General features: G+C 42.8%; 1 protein-coding gene across 27 annotated transcripts in view; it reads right to left on the bottom strand.

Annotated features, from left to right (window-relative positions):
* Positions 1–18,200, bottom strand: part of MAP2 (microtubule associated protein 2) — a 236,915-nt gene that overhangs the window by 40,368 nt on the left and 178,347 nt on the right. For 18 of the 27 annotated variants that reach the window (XM_075094011.1, XM_075094013.1, XM_075093996.1 and 15 more), the window contains 2 exons: positions 10,061–10,174; positions 7,621–7,698 (listed from right to left, as the gene is read on the bottom strand). In XM_075094011.1, the coding sequence (XP_074950112.1) occupies positions 7,621–7,698; positions 10,061–10,174 (192 nt within the window). The remainder of the gene's footprint in view (positions 1–7,620; positions 7,699–10,060; positions 10,175–18,200) is intronic. The other 9 variants (XM_075094000.1, XM_075094006.1, XM_075094010.1 and 6 more) reach the window with 2 other exon arrangements.

Here is an 18,200-nt window from a genome sequence, read left to right as displayed (position 1 = left end):
AGATACTGTATCTTAAATGGACAGAAGCCAGAAGATTCAGAATCAGAACTGGACTGATGCCTGGGTGTTACAGGGATATTTACACATGGGCAGATTGTAAAAGCAGCCTGGCAGAACAGCAGGTGTCCAGCTGCAAGGGTCCCTGACTTGAATAACTTGCTTTACTTTTCTTTCTCCAATTTTATGTAGTTTTGGATGTGCATTCCTTTCCTTTATAAATTTTTAAGGAAAGCCTCACATTTTACTCTGAGCAATTTCAGCTATACACCTCCATTTCCTGAGACACCTCACACAATGCCACTTGGTTAAAACTGATTACTTGCCAAAGTAGAAACTTTTCCCTGACTTAAGGAAGGAATCCTACAGCTTCTCTTTGTGCAGCAGGCTCTCTTATGCCAAACAGACTCCTTGCTTACAGGCAGCAAGTGAGGAGGGCTGTTTCATAATGCATATCTTTTCACTGATGATCCAGTTTATTTCCCTTTGTTTTTCCTCATAGACATAGTTTTGAGATCTTACACCTTCAGCAGAGATAGAGGCATATGACTGAAAAGGAAGCTGCCCATGAATTAACCAATCCAGGAGTGCTGTAACTACAGCTATAGGCACCCAGCCATAGCAAGGCTACTCCTGTGATTTTCTGTCTCCCCTAGCTTCAGGCAGACACGCTGATATTAACAATCTTCAATTATTAGCATTGACCTCTTTCTGGTGCTGTTGCAGTATTAGGCTATATTATCATGTTAATTCTGAACAACTCTGGTTTTCTTGAAATGATGCAGAGAGCAATTTCAAGTATACATCTCCAACTTCCTGAGATGCAAACCTTTGGAGGATTCAGTACTGTGTTTAACTTCAGCTCCTGTGTCCCAGGACTAAGTTAGTCAAATGCTGTGAGATTAAATGTGATCTTTTTTGCCTTGGAAGAGAAGTCAGCATTCCTGTTAGTCACTGAAATAGATTGTCCCTTGAGAATCAAAAGCCATTTCACTTTTATGTAACCCCCACTGATAAAATAATACTTACTGATGTGCTCAGGCCATAGAAAAAAGGGGTACAGAAACACAGTAACAGTGAACTTTTTTTTCCTCTTCTTGTTTGCAGTCAGCTGACACAATGCTAACTGGGTGTATCCACAAAACAACTGGAGATGAAACATGACCAGAAGTTACCTGTGTATGCTTGTTTCCTGTGCCTACAAAAGAATTAAAGACCCTCCACTGCTATCTTTGGTACAGACGTGGTTTTGTGTTAACAACTGGCTTACCTCCCGTAACAACCTTTTGGCCTATTTTGCACACTGTTCTTGGCAGTAGTTCTCTGGCACAAAGAACAAATTAGCTTACATTTCTTTTAACTAGCTGCTCCTTTTGCTTCTGCTATAAGCCAGGCCAGTAGACCAAGAGCCCTGACTTAAGCAGGGACCATGGTTTCACTGACCCAAGTTGCATTCGTTGCTCGCACTGCAGCTTCGCTTTGAGATGAAGAGAGTCTGGAGGGGTGTCACTTCCATGTGGGGAGAAAACACAACTAAGTTTCCCTCCCCAGAAAGCAGCAACCCCAGGCACATATATAATGGAATGGATGGCAGGTGGGTACAGGGGAAGAGGAGCAAAATGGGACCATGCTCAGTTCACCTTCATCATGGCCCAACAAGACCTCTGTGCTCTTCACTGTGGCACTGGGACGTGTACTAGAGCCAGTCCACTCTGAGCTGAACAAAGGGTGTTCATAGTACTCCTCATCCGAATTGTAGGGCTCATCATCGGGCACAGACACTGAAATGGAGGGGGCCAGCTGTTTACGCCACTCCCTGCTGGCAGCAGGCCCACAGCCTGGGCAGTGCTGTAGTGGTCCCACCTTATCCTCCGCCCCTTCATCTACAAATAGACACACACAGACAAAAACTGCAGGACAGACAGACAGACAAAGAAAAGACAAGACAGGATGGATGCATGCACTAGCAACACCAGCCACTATGTCATACTGAGGATGAAATCAGCCAGGCTACAGGTTAATGCAGGACGGAGGAATGAGGCAGCTGTGCATTTTAACACATGGGCCATGTATGTGGCATTTTCTACAGTGTTTATGAACATCAGAAACCAACCATCAGAATAAGTGCATTTCAAAACTATATACTTATTTTCAGGAACACATATTGACATATTGTACACAAACCACATCTCACAACTTGCACTGATACTCATATGTATTATACAGCTGACTATTAAAAACCTCTGAGGTATCCCAACACAGTTGTATCCTTTGTAGTCAACAGGTGAAGTCCTTGAAAGTGAAAATTTCAAAAAGTCATTTAATTAAAAAGCAAACCAGCTTACACTTTGGCCAACGGTGTTTTTATTTCTCACTTGTTTCTGTTTCAAACTTCCTCACTTTCTTCCTTTCCCTATAAATAAGTAACATTTAAACAAAGAAGAAAAAACCCTTCCCGAAATTGCTAGCTACCTTTTTTCCTGATAAAGGCCACATAAAGCTGCCCAGAGCAACCTCTGTTAGTCCTATATTTTACGCTGTTGTGTCATGTTTCTGTGGGTGAACTAGCTCCTACCTCGGCATTTGCCAATGCTTTGGAATGACAGCTTTATTCACCCGTCACTGTAGCGTCGCAGATAATGACATAATCATCTCAGGACTACACCAGCTACTGACAGCCACAGGGAGGGGCAGCTTGGCTTTGGTTTTGCAAGACAAAGAAAAATAATACAGCCCAATAAAAATGATTGGCCTACCATATGGTCCATACAAACCTAAAGGGGAGACTTGAGAGCTTGTGTAGTCTAAAGTACCCTCTCACCATGAATAATGCTATGAAAAACTAAACATCTAGTACCAGAGAAAATAAGTTTAAGGCCATTCTCTGTGTATGATGACCAGCAGTTCGATAAACACTACTTCATGGGGTGCCTTCAGCAGCTGCAGCTATCCCACTGGATTTCCTATTAGCTTCAAGAACAAGTCCATGCCAGGTATCCCTGGCCTTTCCCCTGGCAATTACAACTTAAAGAGTTTCCCCAGAGCTTTCAAAACTTTCCTCTCAGATCCAAAACAATGAGTCAGGAAGCAAGGCTTTAACACAGGCAGTATAACAGATATTAACCATGTCTCTGTGTGTTACCTGAAAACAAGACAGCTCATGAATGCTTCTGTAAGTACCCGAGCCTTGGAAAGCAACTCTTCGAGGGCACAAAGAGTGTCTGAACCACTGATTGTTTAGTTGCTTCGCACTTATAGGGGAATCCAAACTCCAGATTCAGGGTTTATGCATGCTTAAAAGAGGTGGGTGTGGAAAGATAAGCCAGTAACCCGCCTCTGCCAAGCAGGAAGCTCTGCAGAGGACTGCAACAGGAAAAGGCAAACACACGGCTGAATCTGAGATTCCCACCCTTCCCTAGTACTTAAGAGCTGGCAGCAAGGTTGCAGGGAAGCATCTTGATCCACTTGCAATACAGAACCTGTGGATTTCTTCTCCACAGAAGCTTCTACAAAATTCAGCAACGGATTTGAGGGGGCTCACAGTTTGCAAAAGGCTAGTTACAGGGGGTGAGGACACGTCACAGTATGCAAGGGACCAGGAACTGACTCCCTCCTAAACCTGAGAAGATTCAAAACTACAACCCCTGCTTCTTTGCAGGGTGCCCTTGCTCTAGTCTATTTATTACTGTGGACAAGACTGGAAAGGGTTGATGCCGTTGCCATCTCATCTGCTGGAACTGAGGTATTGTGGAGAAAGTGGAAGGTTGATATGGTCAGATGCAGAACACGGAGAAGGAGGCTGTGCAAAAGGGGAGGTTGTCCTGTCTTCTGTGGGTCATATTTATCCAGGGGCCCTTCAGATGTCAAATGCATCAACAAGAGTGAGGATGAAACCCCAGGACTTCTCCATACTGATGCAAACAAAGTTGAATATTCCTTCTTTATAGGCTCTGAATGGACTGTAGGCAAGAAAACAGGGGCCACGCCTCTGCTCCCACAGGAACTGACAACAGTAAAAATGCTTAATATCTATTATTGTGATGGTGCAAAATCATTGGGAGTGCAAAGTCTAGTATTGTTTGGGGCTGTTATGTCTGTAGCTATTACAGATTTACACTGTTTATTTATCAGTTTTAATAAAGATATTTTCAAAATTACTGCAGATAATTTCATTAACAGGATAATGATGTCTTTAAAGGAGAATATGCTTTTATTTCAGCAACATGAAAAAATCCTTTCTTTGTTACTTTAGTCCCTTCTAATATCTCTTTTCAATAGCTCAATCTCAAAGCGTGAGAAAAATCCCCAATGTATTCTAAAGCCCAAGATTAAAATCACTTTTCATAAAGGCTAATTCTGCTTTAGCTTCCAGGTATCTTTTGAAAATGCCTTTCAAGAAGTAATTGTCACTGTAAATAGATCCATTTTTATAGGACACTGGGTTCCTTTTAGTTTGCAAAATACTCTTATTTGGTACATAAAGCTTAACCTGAAATGCCTATTTCAAAATGGAAGACAGTCCATCAAAGGCATCCTTCTATCTTGTAATACTTAGAAAATTTTTTACATGAAGACGTTGTTGACCACTGTCAAAAGGTGCAGAGCACAAAAGAAATGCCAAATTGGCAAGAGAATATCACATCTGCCCTGTGTGACCAGGTAAAACTGATAAAACGATTACGATGGTGCTAGTGAAAATTTCATTTCCTGAGGAAAATTATGTTACTATAGTTGAAATAAATGAAATAATTTCAGTAAAACAATTTAGTTCTCTTACCTTCTGCAGCAGTAAAAAGGGACAGGCTCATTTGAATGTTTTTCTGCAGCCAAATGAAAGAAAGAAACCTACATCCACTGACTCCTTTCTCTCGTGAAATACACTTGACCCACAAACCTCTGTCTTTTCTACCTTTTTTTTTAATTTGTGTTTGCTGCATGGCTGACCACATCCACCTTTGTCATGTCTACAACAGTGATTTCCTTCCTACTATGACTGAAGGAAGTCTCTCTTGGATTCAGAGCAAGGCAACACACACTGACAAGTGCATTAGGAAAATGTTCTAAGAGAAGGGGAAAAAAGGACGTCTGAGGTAGATACACCAGGTGCTCACCTTTTTTTGCTCAGCAACTGTACAATTGGGTGAAATTCATAAATTGTATTCCACTGAGCAGAAACACAGACAGACAATGTAAAGGTGGATGAGAGGTGCATGAGGATGGATAGCCAGATGGTATAGGAAACTGAAGTACAGTAAAAGTGGGTCAAACCCTACTGAGGCAAACTCTTCTGAATGGGAGCTTTGCCTGAACAAAAATGACAGGTCTGGCTCACTCAGGTCAGCAAAAGCTCAACTCACCCACAGGAAATAAGGACCACATCTTCTAACACAGAGCAGACACAAGATTTTTGCTACCATTAACTACATTGAATTGACAACAGTGATATTTTGGGAAAAAGCAATATAACATACTTCTGGTAAATTTTTTTTCTAGAAGTTACTTCTGTTCATCAACCAACTCTACTGTGAGTTCCAGTTTCAGAGCCGGACATAAACAAGAAGCTTCCAGCAGAGAGCATTAATGACTCAGCACACCATTTCTGTCCATACTTCCCTTACAAACCTACACTTTCAGGATCTGCTCTGAAAAATGAAGAGTTGAATGAAAATCTTGTCATGGAAAAAACTCTTTTGACTAAGGTTAAAGCAAATTATTTGAATGTTTTTTAAAAACTGTGGCATTGCGTAAATCATCAAAATGTCTCCCAAACACTGACCTTTCAGTCCTTGCAAATACCCCTGTGGGGTAGGTAAGTAAGTGCTATTATGTTAACTCAATTCTACATGCAAGGAAAGAGAAAAACAGTGATGTTAAGTGACTTGCTGAGTCATATGCACAGCTGGGAGCAGCACAGTCTGGTAGTTCATAATAACCTTGAGTTGTATAGTGTTTTGCCACCTTCTTGTGTTAATACAACTAGCAAAATGGTTTCCATTTGCTTAGGGCAATCTCTAAGCTCCCATCAATTAATCAATATGACTACTTTCTAAAATCCTAAAATACATGTAAATAACACTGCTGATAGAAACAGTATGCAAAGCTAATCCTCAGCTAAGGATGCATGATGTAAGAACCTTGACATTGGCCTGAAGCAAAAAACCAAGCCCTTTATTGTGATGTGAAAAATCAAAAAGCATACGCTGAACTAGACAAGTGAACTACATATTAAAAAATAGTGGTAAAACCCTGGTAAGAATTCTAAAAGCCTTTGCTAATGCCCTACTAGCTTCCTTTTCAGTTAGTAGTTTTGATTGCCATTACCTGTGGGTGACAAGTCTAGGAGCTGTGGTACTATTTTTTTAAACAAACAATGTGCCTATTGTGTTATTTTAAAAAAATCCACAATAAACAATTAATCAGATTTTTTTTATATTGGTTACTAACTGCATCCAGTAGGTATTTCCAGTACAGTAGACTGACAAATGTTGTTGTTAACACAGCCTGTAATTGCATTATCTCAAAAATGACCGCAAGATGGAACATGCCTAATTGCAATGTCCTGATAAACTGAGAGTCAGACTGCATTAGCACATGAAACAGGAACCATCCACTTGCAAAATTAAGAGGGTCTGTGTTAAAATACCAACAAAGTTTGTTCAAGCAGATGATAAGAAATTATTTTCATGCACTTATTTAACAAAAAGAAATAAAAAATGCTAAAAGAAAATCCAAGAAAGAAATAAATGGGAGACATAAAACTGCTATTGACAGGGCAGAATACAACTGACAGTCTCCTGGAGATTCAGAACCCAAATTTCTCCCTCATAGTCACATAGTATGGCTCAGTTTTAACATATTGCTGTCTCCCTGTACTGACGGACTTGATGCAGCAGTCGTCTTCTGTTGAACAAAGCACCAATACACATGCTTACCATTGTGACAACTTCACTAGGATTTAGGCCTGTGCTTAAAATTAAGCCAACGATTAAGTTCTTTGCTGGAGGGGATTTTAGCAGGAGGAAAACATAGTGATCATGGGCTACTGAAATTGAATGTTCATTGTGCAGAACAGAGTAGGAATTTGCTTTTTGAGACTGGAATTTGACTCCTGCACTCTGTGTACAGAACCCTCAATACACATAGGCATTGAAGCATGAATTACATGTCAAAGACCAAAGAAGTGATCCAACTCTGAATCTCCTTGCTTTCATGCATTTAAGATTCCAAAACCAAAGCTAATGGTAATTTAAAAAAAACAGCCAAACAAATCTGAAGAAAATAAAGATGACCCATACTGAATCATAGTTTTGGTGACCACATTGGGACAGCAGACATCTTGGCTCATATTGCATAAAACAGATAAAAAGGTGAGCATCACCATCTTTCTTTCTTTAACATGGATGTACTTATCATACGCTGTCAGATACCTCTGTACGTATGTGTCTACCTCATCCATGCACTGCAGTTGGTTTGCAGATGGGGAGTTATTGCTGGGGAATGCCTTATCTTTTTCACATGAAGCTGCAGAAAGTGTCTCCATTTTCTGATTCCCTCATCCTTTAGATTCTCATGTCTCATCCCTCTGCTGACAGCTGTGCACTGCAATGTCCACGAGACCCTTACCTTCCTCCAGAGCTCCCGTCTGCTCAGAAGCTGGTGATGGAGGCGGGGAAGGAGGCAGGTTGGCTGACTCTTCGACTGCTAGGAATTGAACAGTGAAAATGAGATACAGCAATTAAATCCCAGGAGACTGATGCTTGATACAAGCTGCAGTTAGCCTGTTTCACCCAGCTGAGAGAATTATTCGATGAGGACTTATGCCTAGTGGGTTTTCAGATAGACCCTTTCAGAATGCATGGATTTTTAAAGTTATAATAAAAGGATTATTTTTTTTCAGATGGTCATAAAGTACAATACAAAAATCAAGTACAAAATTATCTTTTAAACCAGTATTGCCACTTAGCAAACCTTCTGTCACCCAAGGCAACAACAATAAAGCATCTGAGCATGAAAGATTTTATAAATTCACACTGACTATCAGAAACTGGCATCCAATCTCAACTGCATGAACAAAAAACATTCTGCACACTTTTTCTCTTTTTCCCCGCTGAGTTCAAGGCTAATCACAGAATGGATGCAAATATTGCTTGTCTAAATACAAAAGACATCAGCATAGGGAACTTATGTCAGCCATGACTTCATAGTGATTCACCTGAGCAAGGCTCAGTGAAATCTTAGATGCAGTTAGACCAGGTTTTTAGATTCAGTCATGAGACTAGATGCTGAAACCAGATGATGTTCTTTCAATTATTTCATTTCAAGTATGATGAAACCCTAAACAGACTGCTTCTTAAATGAACTCAGCATAACCTCTGCATTTGATTTCATACCAATCACACTGAGAATTTTTTTCTATACAGATCCACTACTGGGGTTTAACTGAAGTTTAAAAAAAAAAGAAAAAAGTAAGAAATCTGTTTTAACAGATCTGTCTTATAAACAGCACCTCTCAACAGGCAGATCTCAGTTTCTGATTCAGGGCTTCTTCCCAAGCACAGAAAGGCCACTTTCAAAGCCCGAGCAGAACTTGCCAGGCCTCCTCCTATTGATTTCTGTGTGGTTTGGAAGAGACCCTTGTGTGACTTGTCCTTAATATGTGCCGTCCGGGGACAGAGCATTTATATAGTCATCACAGTGCAATTCTACCCACACTTATTTAACAGTCACTGACTACAGGAACTGTAACACCAACAGTTGCTAACTGAAGACATACTTCTCAAAATATTTTAAAAATGTCTTATCTGACTAGATGAAACCTATGCAGAGTCAGGAGCTGGACTCGATGATCCTTGTGGGTTCCTTCCAACTCAGGACATTCTACGATCCATTTTGCCTCGTCCAGGCCCCAGTGAAGCAATCTGTGCTTAAATATGTATGAAGTGTTTTGCAGAACTGGGGTCTTCCATGTAAAATTGCTTCTCTATAAAGAAGGGAATTACCAAGCAACGCATCTCCCTGCTGCAGTTCAAAAGTAGTTCAATGAAGCAAAAGACCTTGGGAACCAAATTTTCAGCAAATATTCTAAATTACTCGTTGACTTTAATTCATTCCTAAGCAGGGTCCAGCCACTGTACCAAACAAAGCAGAGTGCCTGTGGGGAAAATACCACAAGGCACTATTTTGATTTGATCACAACATATGTGCACTCAGCAGAACTTATCCTGGGGCAGGCTTGCAAGACTTGCCCCGCCTCAGGACAGGACAGAGTATGGCCTTTCTCTGGCTTTTGGTGTACATGCTTTGGGCTACTGTGGAAGTTTTCTGGCAGGAAGGGAGCACTGTAAGTATGAATGGCTGTATACATACTTTTATATACATGTATACAGAAACACACTTGCACTTCAGAGAGACACTTCACAAAGGTGCCAGCAGGACGATGGGGCGACAGCATGGCCCAGTGGCAGTGGTACCATTCCCAGTTTGGAGCACTGGCATTTGCTTCTTCTACCACATGTAATTCCCTCTCCCACAACCTCCTCTCACGCTGCCCGGCTGCTAACCCCTCTCCCACCCTCACCCGGTGTGCCTCATTCCTCTCTGCTTCCTGTTGAGGTGCCCCTCCTTCACCTTTTTGTAGGTACCACCCAAACAACAAAGCCCCACTTTCTTTTTGTATGCCTCTCCTCTAATCTTTGCCTCTTCAGACATTAATCTTTCTCTCTGACATTGTACATGGCTGAACACAAAGGGGCTCCAAGCCCTGCTGGGTCCCACCAAAAATGACAACAAAACCACTACCACCAATTACATTCACAGTTGCGCCACTCAGGGGTCAGAAACCAGGTGAAGAACTGCTGTTAGAGCAAACACAGAATGAGTCACAGGGCTGTGAAGAACTGGGGCAACAAGGTTCCTGCTATTATTACGTGGTTCCAGCATTTATCCAGTGGTGCTGCAGTTTACCCATGACCATAACCTTTGTGAATACACAGCTGTAATTGTTTTTTGTAATATTACATACATAGAACATCTGCAGAAACAGGGATACTTTGCCTCATTTTACCTAAAGGTAGTGGTCCAGGCTGATCTTTGTGTTGGGCTTCTTTTTCCTGTTCACCTTTCAGGACTGCTACAGCTTCAGCTGTTACTACTTGCACTATCCTCGCAGACACTTCTTCTGTGGCACCAGCAAATTCAGAAAAAAAAAAAAAAAAAACAAACAACAAAGAAAAGCATGCTAGTGAGATGGTGTTTTAAAATTACAAGTATTAGCTTAAACAACAAAAAATGGAGGCTGACTTAATCCATTTTAAAAGGTAAACTTTTTTCCTGAAATATAAGCAAATCATTAAAACTAAAATAGAAGGACCAGATATTCCAAAGACCTCGGTGGAAAATGCTGAGTATTTACAAAAACCAGGATCCCAGCCTTTACAGTAAGATGCACAAAGCATCATTATTAAATGTTCTTTCTGTTAGGGACAATGTGCAGAAACTGCAAAATTTTAAGATGATCGTTTATTAAATGTCTAGAAATTTTTTTTTGCAGGTACTGTTTTGCACACAGGGGTAGAACGGACAGCTGAGTAATGGGATTTCTTGACATTTAATATATGGAGTTAGCTGCATTCTTACATGCACTTTGGGTGATATTTCCTCCTCATCAGCACACAGTTAGTATGCATTAAAGACACTTCCCAGACAGACATCTATGCTGATGAGGGACTTGAAAAAGAAGGGCCAAACAACGTTTCTGTATGATTAAAAAGTATACTTTACCCTCCACACCCCTTTTAAGACTGCAACACAAAGCCTTATTAAAACAGTAGGTCTAAATATCATGCAGAGGGACTGCAGAGGATAACACTTGTTTGGTGGGATGGGCTCTCAGGCTCTGGTCTCGGACACAGGCTTGGCTCCCAGCCACTCGCTCTCGCTGTGCTCCGCGCAGGGAAGGAGGACTTGCATGGAGCTGGCTGAGGCACTGCAAGCTTGACAGACCTGCGTGCCACAGGACCCTGCTTTGCTCTTCCCCACCGCCCTCAATGCGTGGCACGCACAAGAGGGGCTGAGGAACCGGGTGCTTTGCTGAGCGGAGGATGGCAGCGGGACCACTCAGGGAGTAAATACTTCCAAACTGAGAATGTGTCTCTCATCTGGACTCTAGACCCACTCAAAGGTGCAGAGAAATGTCATCAGGCAAACAACTCCATGTGGAAGTAACCAGAGCAGTTTCCTGCCCTAAGGACAGTTCAGGCACCTTTGATCTAGCAAATCAAGGACTTAAGGTTGGTCCAGCGGAACCATCTACAAAGGAATTCAGAGAAAAAGGGTTTCATTTTCTTATCTGTGTATTACTCCATTCTCCCTTGCTCAGCAATTAACATATTCCTCCCTCTCATAGTCAAATTCAATGGAAATAAACCCCTTCACCCTCCAGCTATTTCTGAGTGCTGGCTGAGAGTTGTTTCAAACGCAGGGTGCTGGGACCTGACACAGAGCTGAGCCCTAGGGAAGGCAACAAGCTGCACGCTGTGGGCCCACCAGCTGCACACACCTGAAAATAGAGCACGAATTTCAGTGCTGCTCCACCCTTCATGTGGAGACAGAGGTTTCCAATGGCAGATGGCAATACACCCTGCTCCTGCCAGGAGACACTTGCAGAGCCCTCATAAATCACCATCCTGAGTGCAGAAATAAAAGCTCTTTGCTCACCCATTACTGAGTCCTTCAGGCAAGGACTGGCTGGGAAGGAGAAGTATATTTAAATCAATGCCCTACATGTAACTTTACAGTAAACATCCTAACAAGGGACACTGGCCATTAGATTAATAATGATGATTTCTTCTCACAGTTAGCACTCCTAGAGAATACCTTTGCACTTTTAACGTAAAGTTATTCCTCTTTGTTTGTCCTTTAGAAAAGCTGATTTTTTCTCCCAAAAAGCGTAGATGTGTGTTACTTGTCTTTCACAGTCATGTTTGTCTCAAAACAAAGTGCTACATTAATCTGTCTTTTGCACAAACTCTGTAATGAGATACCCACCCACTGGCAAAGAACTTTCATAATTGCTGGTATTTATATCTTACAATTAACTTCCTTCCTGACTGGTCGCCAGGAGGGCAGTGACTGCAATAGTTTTACTGGCTGCAGCCAATAGCAAGTGTAGAGGGATGAATATGTCAGAACAACTATCAAGCAACGAAAAAATTAAACTGATTTAAAAACTGTTAGCCCAGGAATACATGAGTATAAACTTGCCAAGGATAAATTCGGACTAGATATCTGAAGATGCTGCTTTCCTATTGTCAGGGGTGTGAAGTTCTGTCAGTCTTCCACATAGCAGGAAACAATTCAATTGGTTTTGAGATGGAGCTCGATACATTTATGGAAGGGACTACATATGATATAAATTCCTGTATTCGCAGGATACTGTGAATGGCAGCTCTAGTTCTCTGTCCCTCTATTCAACACCATGCCCTTAGTATGAGATGAAACTCCATTGCTAAGTAGATCGAATCGAGCACCATAACCCCATAAATCAAGTCATGCATGTGGTTAGTCCTATGGACCAAAGAACAGGGATATTGATTTAAAGCCCATCAATCTTCCTAGCTGCCTTTCAGGGGTCTGCACATCATTTCAGGGCTTTTTGAGTTTCTCCTGCTTCCATGTCTGCTGGATGCTGGGGGTGTTTCTTGGCACCTCTTGGTTTCTTCCTCTTGTGAGAAACATGGAACAGATACCTCACAGATAGTCCCAGACTGTCACGTAGCGCTGCTGTTGCAGAGCAGTGGACTGGACACAAGTGGTCCCCTGGAATCATTACAGGTCCTGAGAATTCCCAGTGTTGTGGGGCACACGCAGACTGTAAAGCACAAGCAACATCACAGAAAACTGGTAGAATGAACCTGTGGCTTGGCCCATCCTCTTCCTGCAGGCACGTGGTGCCCTCTCCCATGCCACGCCATGCCGCTGGCATGCTGCAGCATCTCGCATGGATGGGACATGTGGGTAGGAAACAAATCGCTCTTCCATGAAGTGTCCTTTTATACTTGGCATCAAATTCCTGTTCAGATTCTGCTCTTTCAGAACAGGAAAGAGTATCACGCTGACAGCTTTGGTGAGCATGGAGAATGGCACAGAGCTTCACAGAGTGCCACGGCTCCAGAAGACCCCATGCCAATTGCCACCACCACTTTATGCCTAGACGTTACGTGTGACCCTTCTCTCAAAATTTCCATGAACCTACTAATCACAACACTACTGACACAAGTTAACATCATCAAGCCTGTACTGTTAGCTTAGATAAACAAATCAAGACTCATTTAGAAAGACTGTTCAGAGAATCAATTTTTAAAAGTAATTTTCACACTAAATTTTTAAGAAAAGGCTCCAATTAATTTTTCAGATATAGAATATGCAAATGTATGCCAGATTTAGTACCCTGGAGCATATCCAAAGGAAACCCACTCGGTCACCTGCTCTCCATCACCCAAGCTACTGCAAACCTCCTCCCAGCAAGGTAAGACAAATCCCTATTAAAAAGAGTCTCCTTTGTTACAGAATTTACATTTGTTCACATGCAGCCTGGTTCTGGGGTGCAAATGGGCTCTCCAAGGATGGAAGACAGTTCCTACCCTCTCAACTCTCTTCCCAATCTAATTTGCTTGGGACAAAGATTATATTCCACAGGGAGGTATGGCTGGGGGTGAAAAGTTGCCTCCTGAAAAAATGGAAATTTCAATTTCAGGCTATGTAAAATAAGTAAATAAAAATACAAATGGCCTCTGGGGTTTTTTTCTTTTTGTTTGGCTGGGTTTTTTTAATCAAGAAAGGCTCACTTCTGAACACTCTGTTGATGGATATTTTGGGTGACACAGGAGGCACAGGCACTTCGCCAGAAGAGCAGTGCTCTTGCTATACATGACTGCTGCAAAAGGACAGACATTTTTGTACTAATGGACACTAAAAATAGCAGATCCAATGGGTAAGTCAAATCCTCACAGGGCAGCTATTGAGACTTTTCATAGTTTCCTTATGGTTCAGTTAAAGTTCAAGGAAGCCTAATGATAAAGAACAAAAAAAGGAAAAGGAGCGTTAGCCAGCCTGGATGCCAGGCAAATTCTTCAGAGCCTAAAAGCTCTGGATTCGTTAGGGAGAGTTTTGCTTGTAAAGATTTATTTTCCCTCTCTTTAAGCAGGTAGGCATTCTCTGACTCTATTTGGTGCCACAAAAATGGCACTAACAAATGATGAGTAACACCAAATATATGTTTCTTTAGGGCAACAAGGACCTTGGCTTCACATAAGACTCCAGCACAAGAAAGAACAGCAACATGGCTTTCCTTTGCATTTTGCAGGGAGTAAAATGCTGCTCCTTTTTGCCAAGATGCCACAGCTGCTCATGATCCAGGACACAGACTGTCTCCCAGTTTTATTTCAGGGAATGTGGTACCCAAAAGTACAGGTGGTCCTTGAATGTGATGTCCATAACGGAGAGAAGACTTTGTGAAAGATCCTCAGCACGAGCTTTCAAAAACCCCATGACAACGAGCGGGCTGAGCCGAGAGGCCAGGGGCTAACACACAGGGACGGTGATTCTGCCACTCCATTAAAGGTTGTCACTTCAGTCTAAGCTCTGATGGGGCTGTCAGGTCAAGTCTGCCCAGTTGCTACTGGTGTCATGGCTGCTCGCTGGCAGGAACAGAGGACTACCCTGCTGAAAGGGCAGGCACCTGTCTTGGGCACTACTCTAATTTACACCAAAGTTAAAACTCATTTGAGTAAGCACTCTCTGCTCCTGGTTTTGGAAGTCAGCCCAATTCTTCCACAAACCCCAGCACCCAGCATACCAAATCAGGACATCTGGAATCCCCCTGCCCCCCAGATAACTCAGGGACACAAACCCTTTCAGAGTACTGGAATGCACAGGGGATGCTGAACTAGCTGCTGATGGTATGGGGAGCCGCAGCCTTTCCTCTTGGTTGGGTTTAGAAGGCCCCGTGGCTCCAAAAGCTGCTGCCCTCCTCATAAGCACACCCAAGGGCACAACAGCTGCTCAATCCCCACCCCATCTTGCTCTGGCACCAATGTTTAAACTGCAGTAGCCATCATCCAGATACTCCCTCCAGATACCTGAAAGAGCCCCCCTTCACTGATAGAGACTCAACCAGGGGCCTTTAAGTGAGGTTACATGCCAAAGCATGGCTTCAGCAGTGCCAAAGATCTGGGATCATATCCTGTACAAGGCCAAGATGCCATTTCAAAGCCCTCTTTCATTTCTTATTGATGCTGCTATGGTTGTCAATCGACTGCAGATTTCTCCACTGGCACTTGAATCTATTACCTCCATGATTTTCATTTCCCAGGAAACCTTTCCAGTCCATTAAGTTTTCAACAGACAGGTTTACCAGCCCCAGAGACAAATGTACGGACGGTGGCAAGAGTCTTTAAAAAAGGTATCTGAGCTTTCACCAAATATTTCCAGAAAACTGTTAGAAATAATTGGCAACCATAATGGCAAGAGCAAGAATTAGATCTGTGATGCATCTCCACAGTGATGTGTGGTGTCTGCTCCCTTTGTGCCCTTTTTAATGGTTTTCCTTCAGACTCAGGCACTTTTTCTCCTTCTCTTCCAACCTACTATAACCTCAGGCTCAACCTGTTGAAGAGCTGAGTTTGCTACGAACACCACTTCCTAGGTTAAACTGCTCAGGCTCAGATATTTGCCTCTGACAGCCCTCATGCAGCACTATCCTTTATCATCTTCTTCTCTCCCTCCTGCTCCTCTGTGCAATGCTGTATTATTATTCCAAGGATTGTTTTTGACAGGTGAAACTTCCTATGGGCAGGGCTCACGGCATCTTCCTGCCTCGCAGGTACGTGCCCTGGCACTGCCACAGGGATCCTGCCAGCAGAGGAACCAGGGCTGGTACAGCTCTCCCCGGGGAACAGCCAGCTAGTCAGCTCACATAACAGTGTCAGTGATTTCTCAGGTCGGAGTTGCCCCAGTCAGACCAGAGTTTGTCTCCCCAGCTCTTCTCCTTCCCTGACTGTAGTCACCTGTGTTTCACTACTGCCATTCAGCCAGCTTGCTCAGCCCACCTATCTATTCCCTTCTTCCCACCTGAGCACCCATTTCACAGCAACAGGGACAGCTCCTCCTAAAAAGCATGTTACACCCCCACAACTTCACCGGGACACCCTTCCCATACTGGAGCAGCATCACCCCCCAGCTCTTTCTAGCAACAACTCTATCTGATACCACTATGGTGGCAGCAGATCTTGAGTTTGCTGTAGCCATGGAAGATGCCATCTGGTCTCTGTAAAGCAGAACTCATTTAAGGCATAAACAAAGTTTAACGTGCTGGAACTGCACGGCACAACAAATGCTCCAGGAGAAAACTGAAGGGATGATAGGAAGGAGGGACGGGGAGGAGGAGATTGAAAATTATGTCAAAACTTCACATGCATTCACAACGTCATCCCGCAGACACCTACCGAGAAGATTGACAGTGAGCTTGGTTAAAGCAAAGGGTAATTAACGCTCCTGGAGCATTGAGGCTAAAACAGGGATAAAGAAAGATGCAAACAGATGGAAAAGATAAAATAATATGTTTCATTAATTTTGCTACATTTTAGGGAAGGAATACAGGCAGAGCACTGCAAAAGGATTAGCTACATGTGTGCTTGCAGGATTGGGAAAACAAAGCAATTTCAGTTAAAATGTGGCTGTCACGATCCCCAGTGGGGTGCAGAGCAGTTTCCAAGGTAACCAGCACTAATTGTTGGCACAGTGGAAACGAGTCAACAACAAAAGCACTGAGCAACCCCTGCTACTTACTGAGGCAAAATACCCCAAATATATTCCTGCAGAAAGGAAAGATACAAAGTGGCTATTTGCTATCGTTGACAATTTGAAAAGCAAACAGGACCTATGGATTTTTTGTCCCCCCGGGTCCCACAATTCTGAGTGCAGCAGGACTACAAACCAAATCACTATTCGATTTGTTTAGAGGCATTAGCCAGTCCCCTAAGGACAGGTCCTGAATTCACGCTCAGCTCTCCTGGAAGCTGGTGGATGACTCTTGTTTCTGTCAAGACTGCTGAAACACTGGGGAAAAAAAGACCTGGGCTTCACCCAGTGACATTTATAATAGAAAAACCAAACATCTTGGACTCTATCACTGAGATTGTGACAACTCTAAGTACTGCCTTCTGTACTCAGATTAAGAGAGAAATGCACAGCAGCAAAGCAGTATGAATAAGTTATATAAAACCCAAATAATACCAACAGATTAGTGCTTGCGATTGAAGAAAAAAGCAGTAACATAGCTTTACAGAATTCAAATATTTGCTCACAAATGGCTTTCGTGAGTGTAAATATTTTGCTCTAAGTAGGTCCTTGATCTGGATGTTGGCAATATCAACAGTAATTGGCAGGAGATATGAAGGCAAATAATGGAAACATCAGCTTTTAAATTAAATGAAACCACAACACAACTGACATGTATCATTTTCCCAATAAACTTGTTGACTTTAAGCTACTGTAGCATCAATAAGGACAGTGACAGATTAATTTAATCACCAGGATTTACCAGCTAACCAACTGAACAGGTCAGAAAAGGCTTGTATTTTGGGAAAGAAAGAGCTTTGATTGTTTAATGCATTGAACCCCAACAGTATGAACATTCAGACCACTGTGGGGGAAAGATGTATTGCAGTGAGTATGTGAGAAGAGCATGTACAGGGGAGCTACAACTGGATACCCAGCACAGCAGCTTCACACCCTGGTGAGCCCCACAGCAAATGGCTTACGCCTCCGTGTTTTGAGGTACCTCAGGCATTCAACAGCCCCTCCTACCTTCTCCATAAACTCCAGATTGTAAATCTGAATCACCGTTATCCAGCCCCTTACTGTATCTGCTTTATAGTAGTGTAAATCTGGTGCAAAACTGGTGTCTCATGTGCAGCTGAGCTGTGCCAGACTGGTGGTGCTCTGGTACAAAGAGGAGGCGGGAGGGTGGCTTTCCCGTGCAGCCCCAGCTGCTCTGCAGTGTTTGGGAAAGCAGCGGCTCAGGGCTTGAGCTGCCTGTCCTGGGACTGCTTCCACACCTTCTATGTGTACTTCACCTCCACTGCCCTGACTGCATTTTTCCTGATCACCTGCTTCAGCGAGAGAGTTGGACAGATCATATAAAT

Source organism: Phalacrocorax aristotelis, chromosome 5 (genome assembly GCF_949628215.1).
Source record: "Phalacrocorax aristotelis chromosome 5, bGulAri2.1, whole genome shotgun sequence".
Taxonomy (NCBI): domain Eukaryota; kingdom Metazoa; phylum Chordata; class Aves; order Suliformes; family Phalacrocoracidae; genus Phalacrocorax; species Phalacrocorax aristotelis.
Note: the sequence above shows the minus strand (reverse complement) of the source record. Positions and strands in the feature narration are given on the sequence as shown.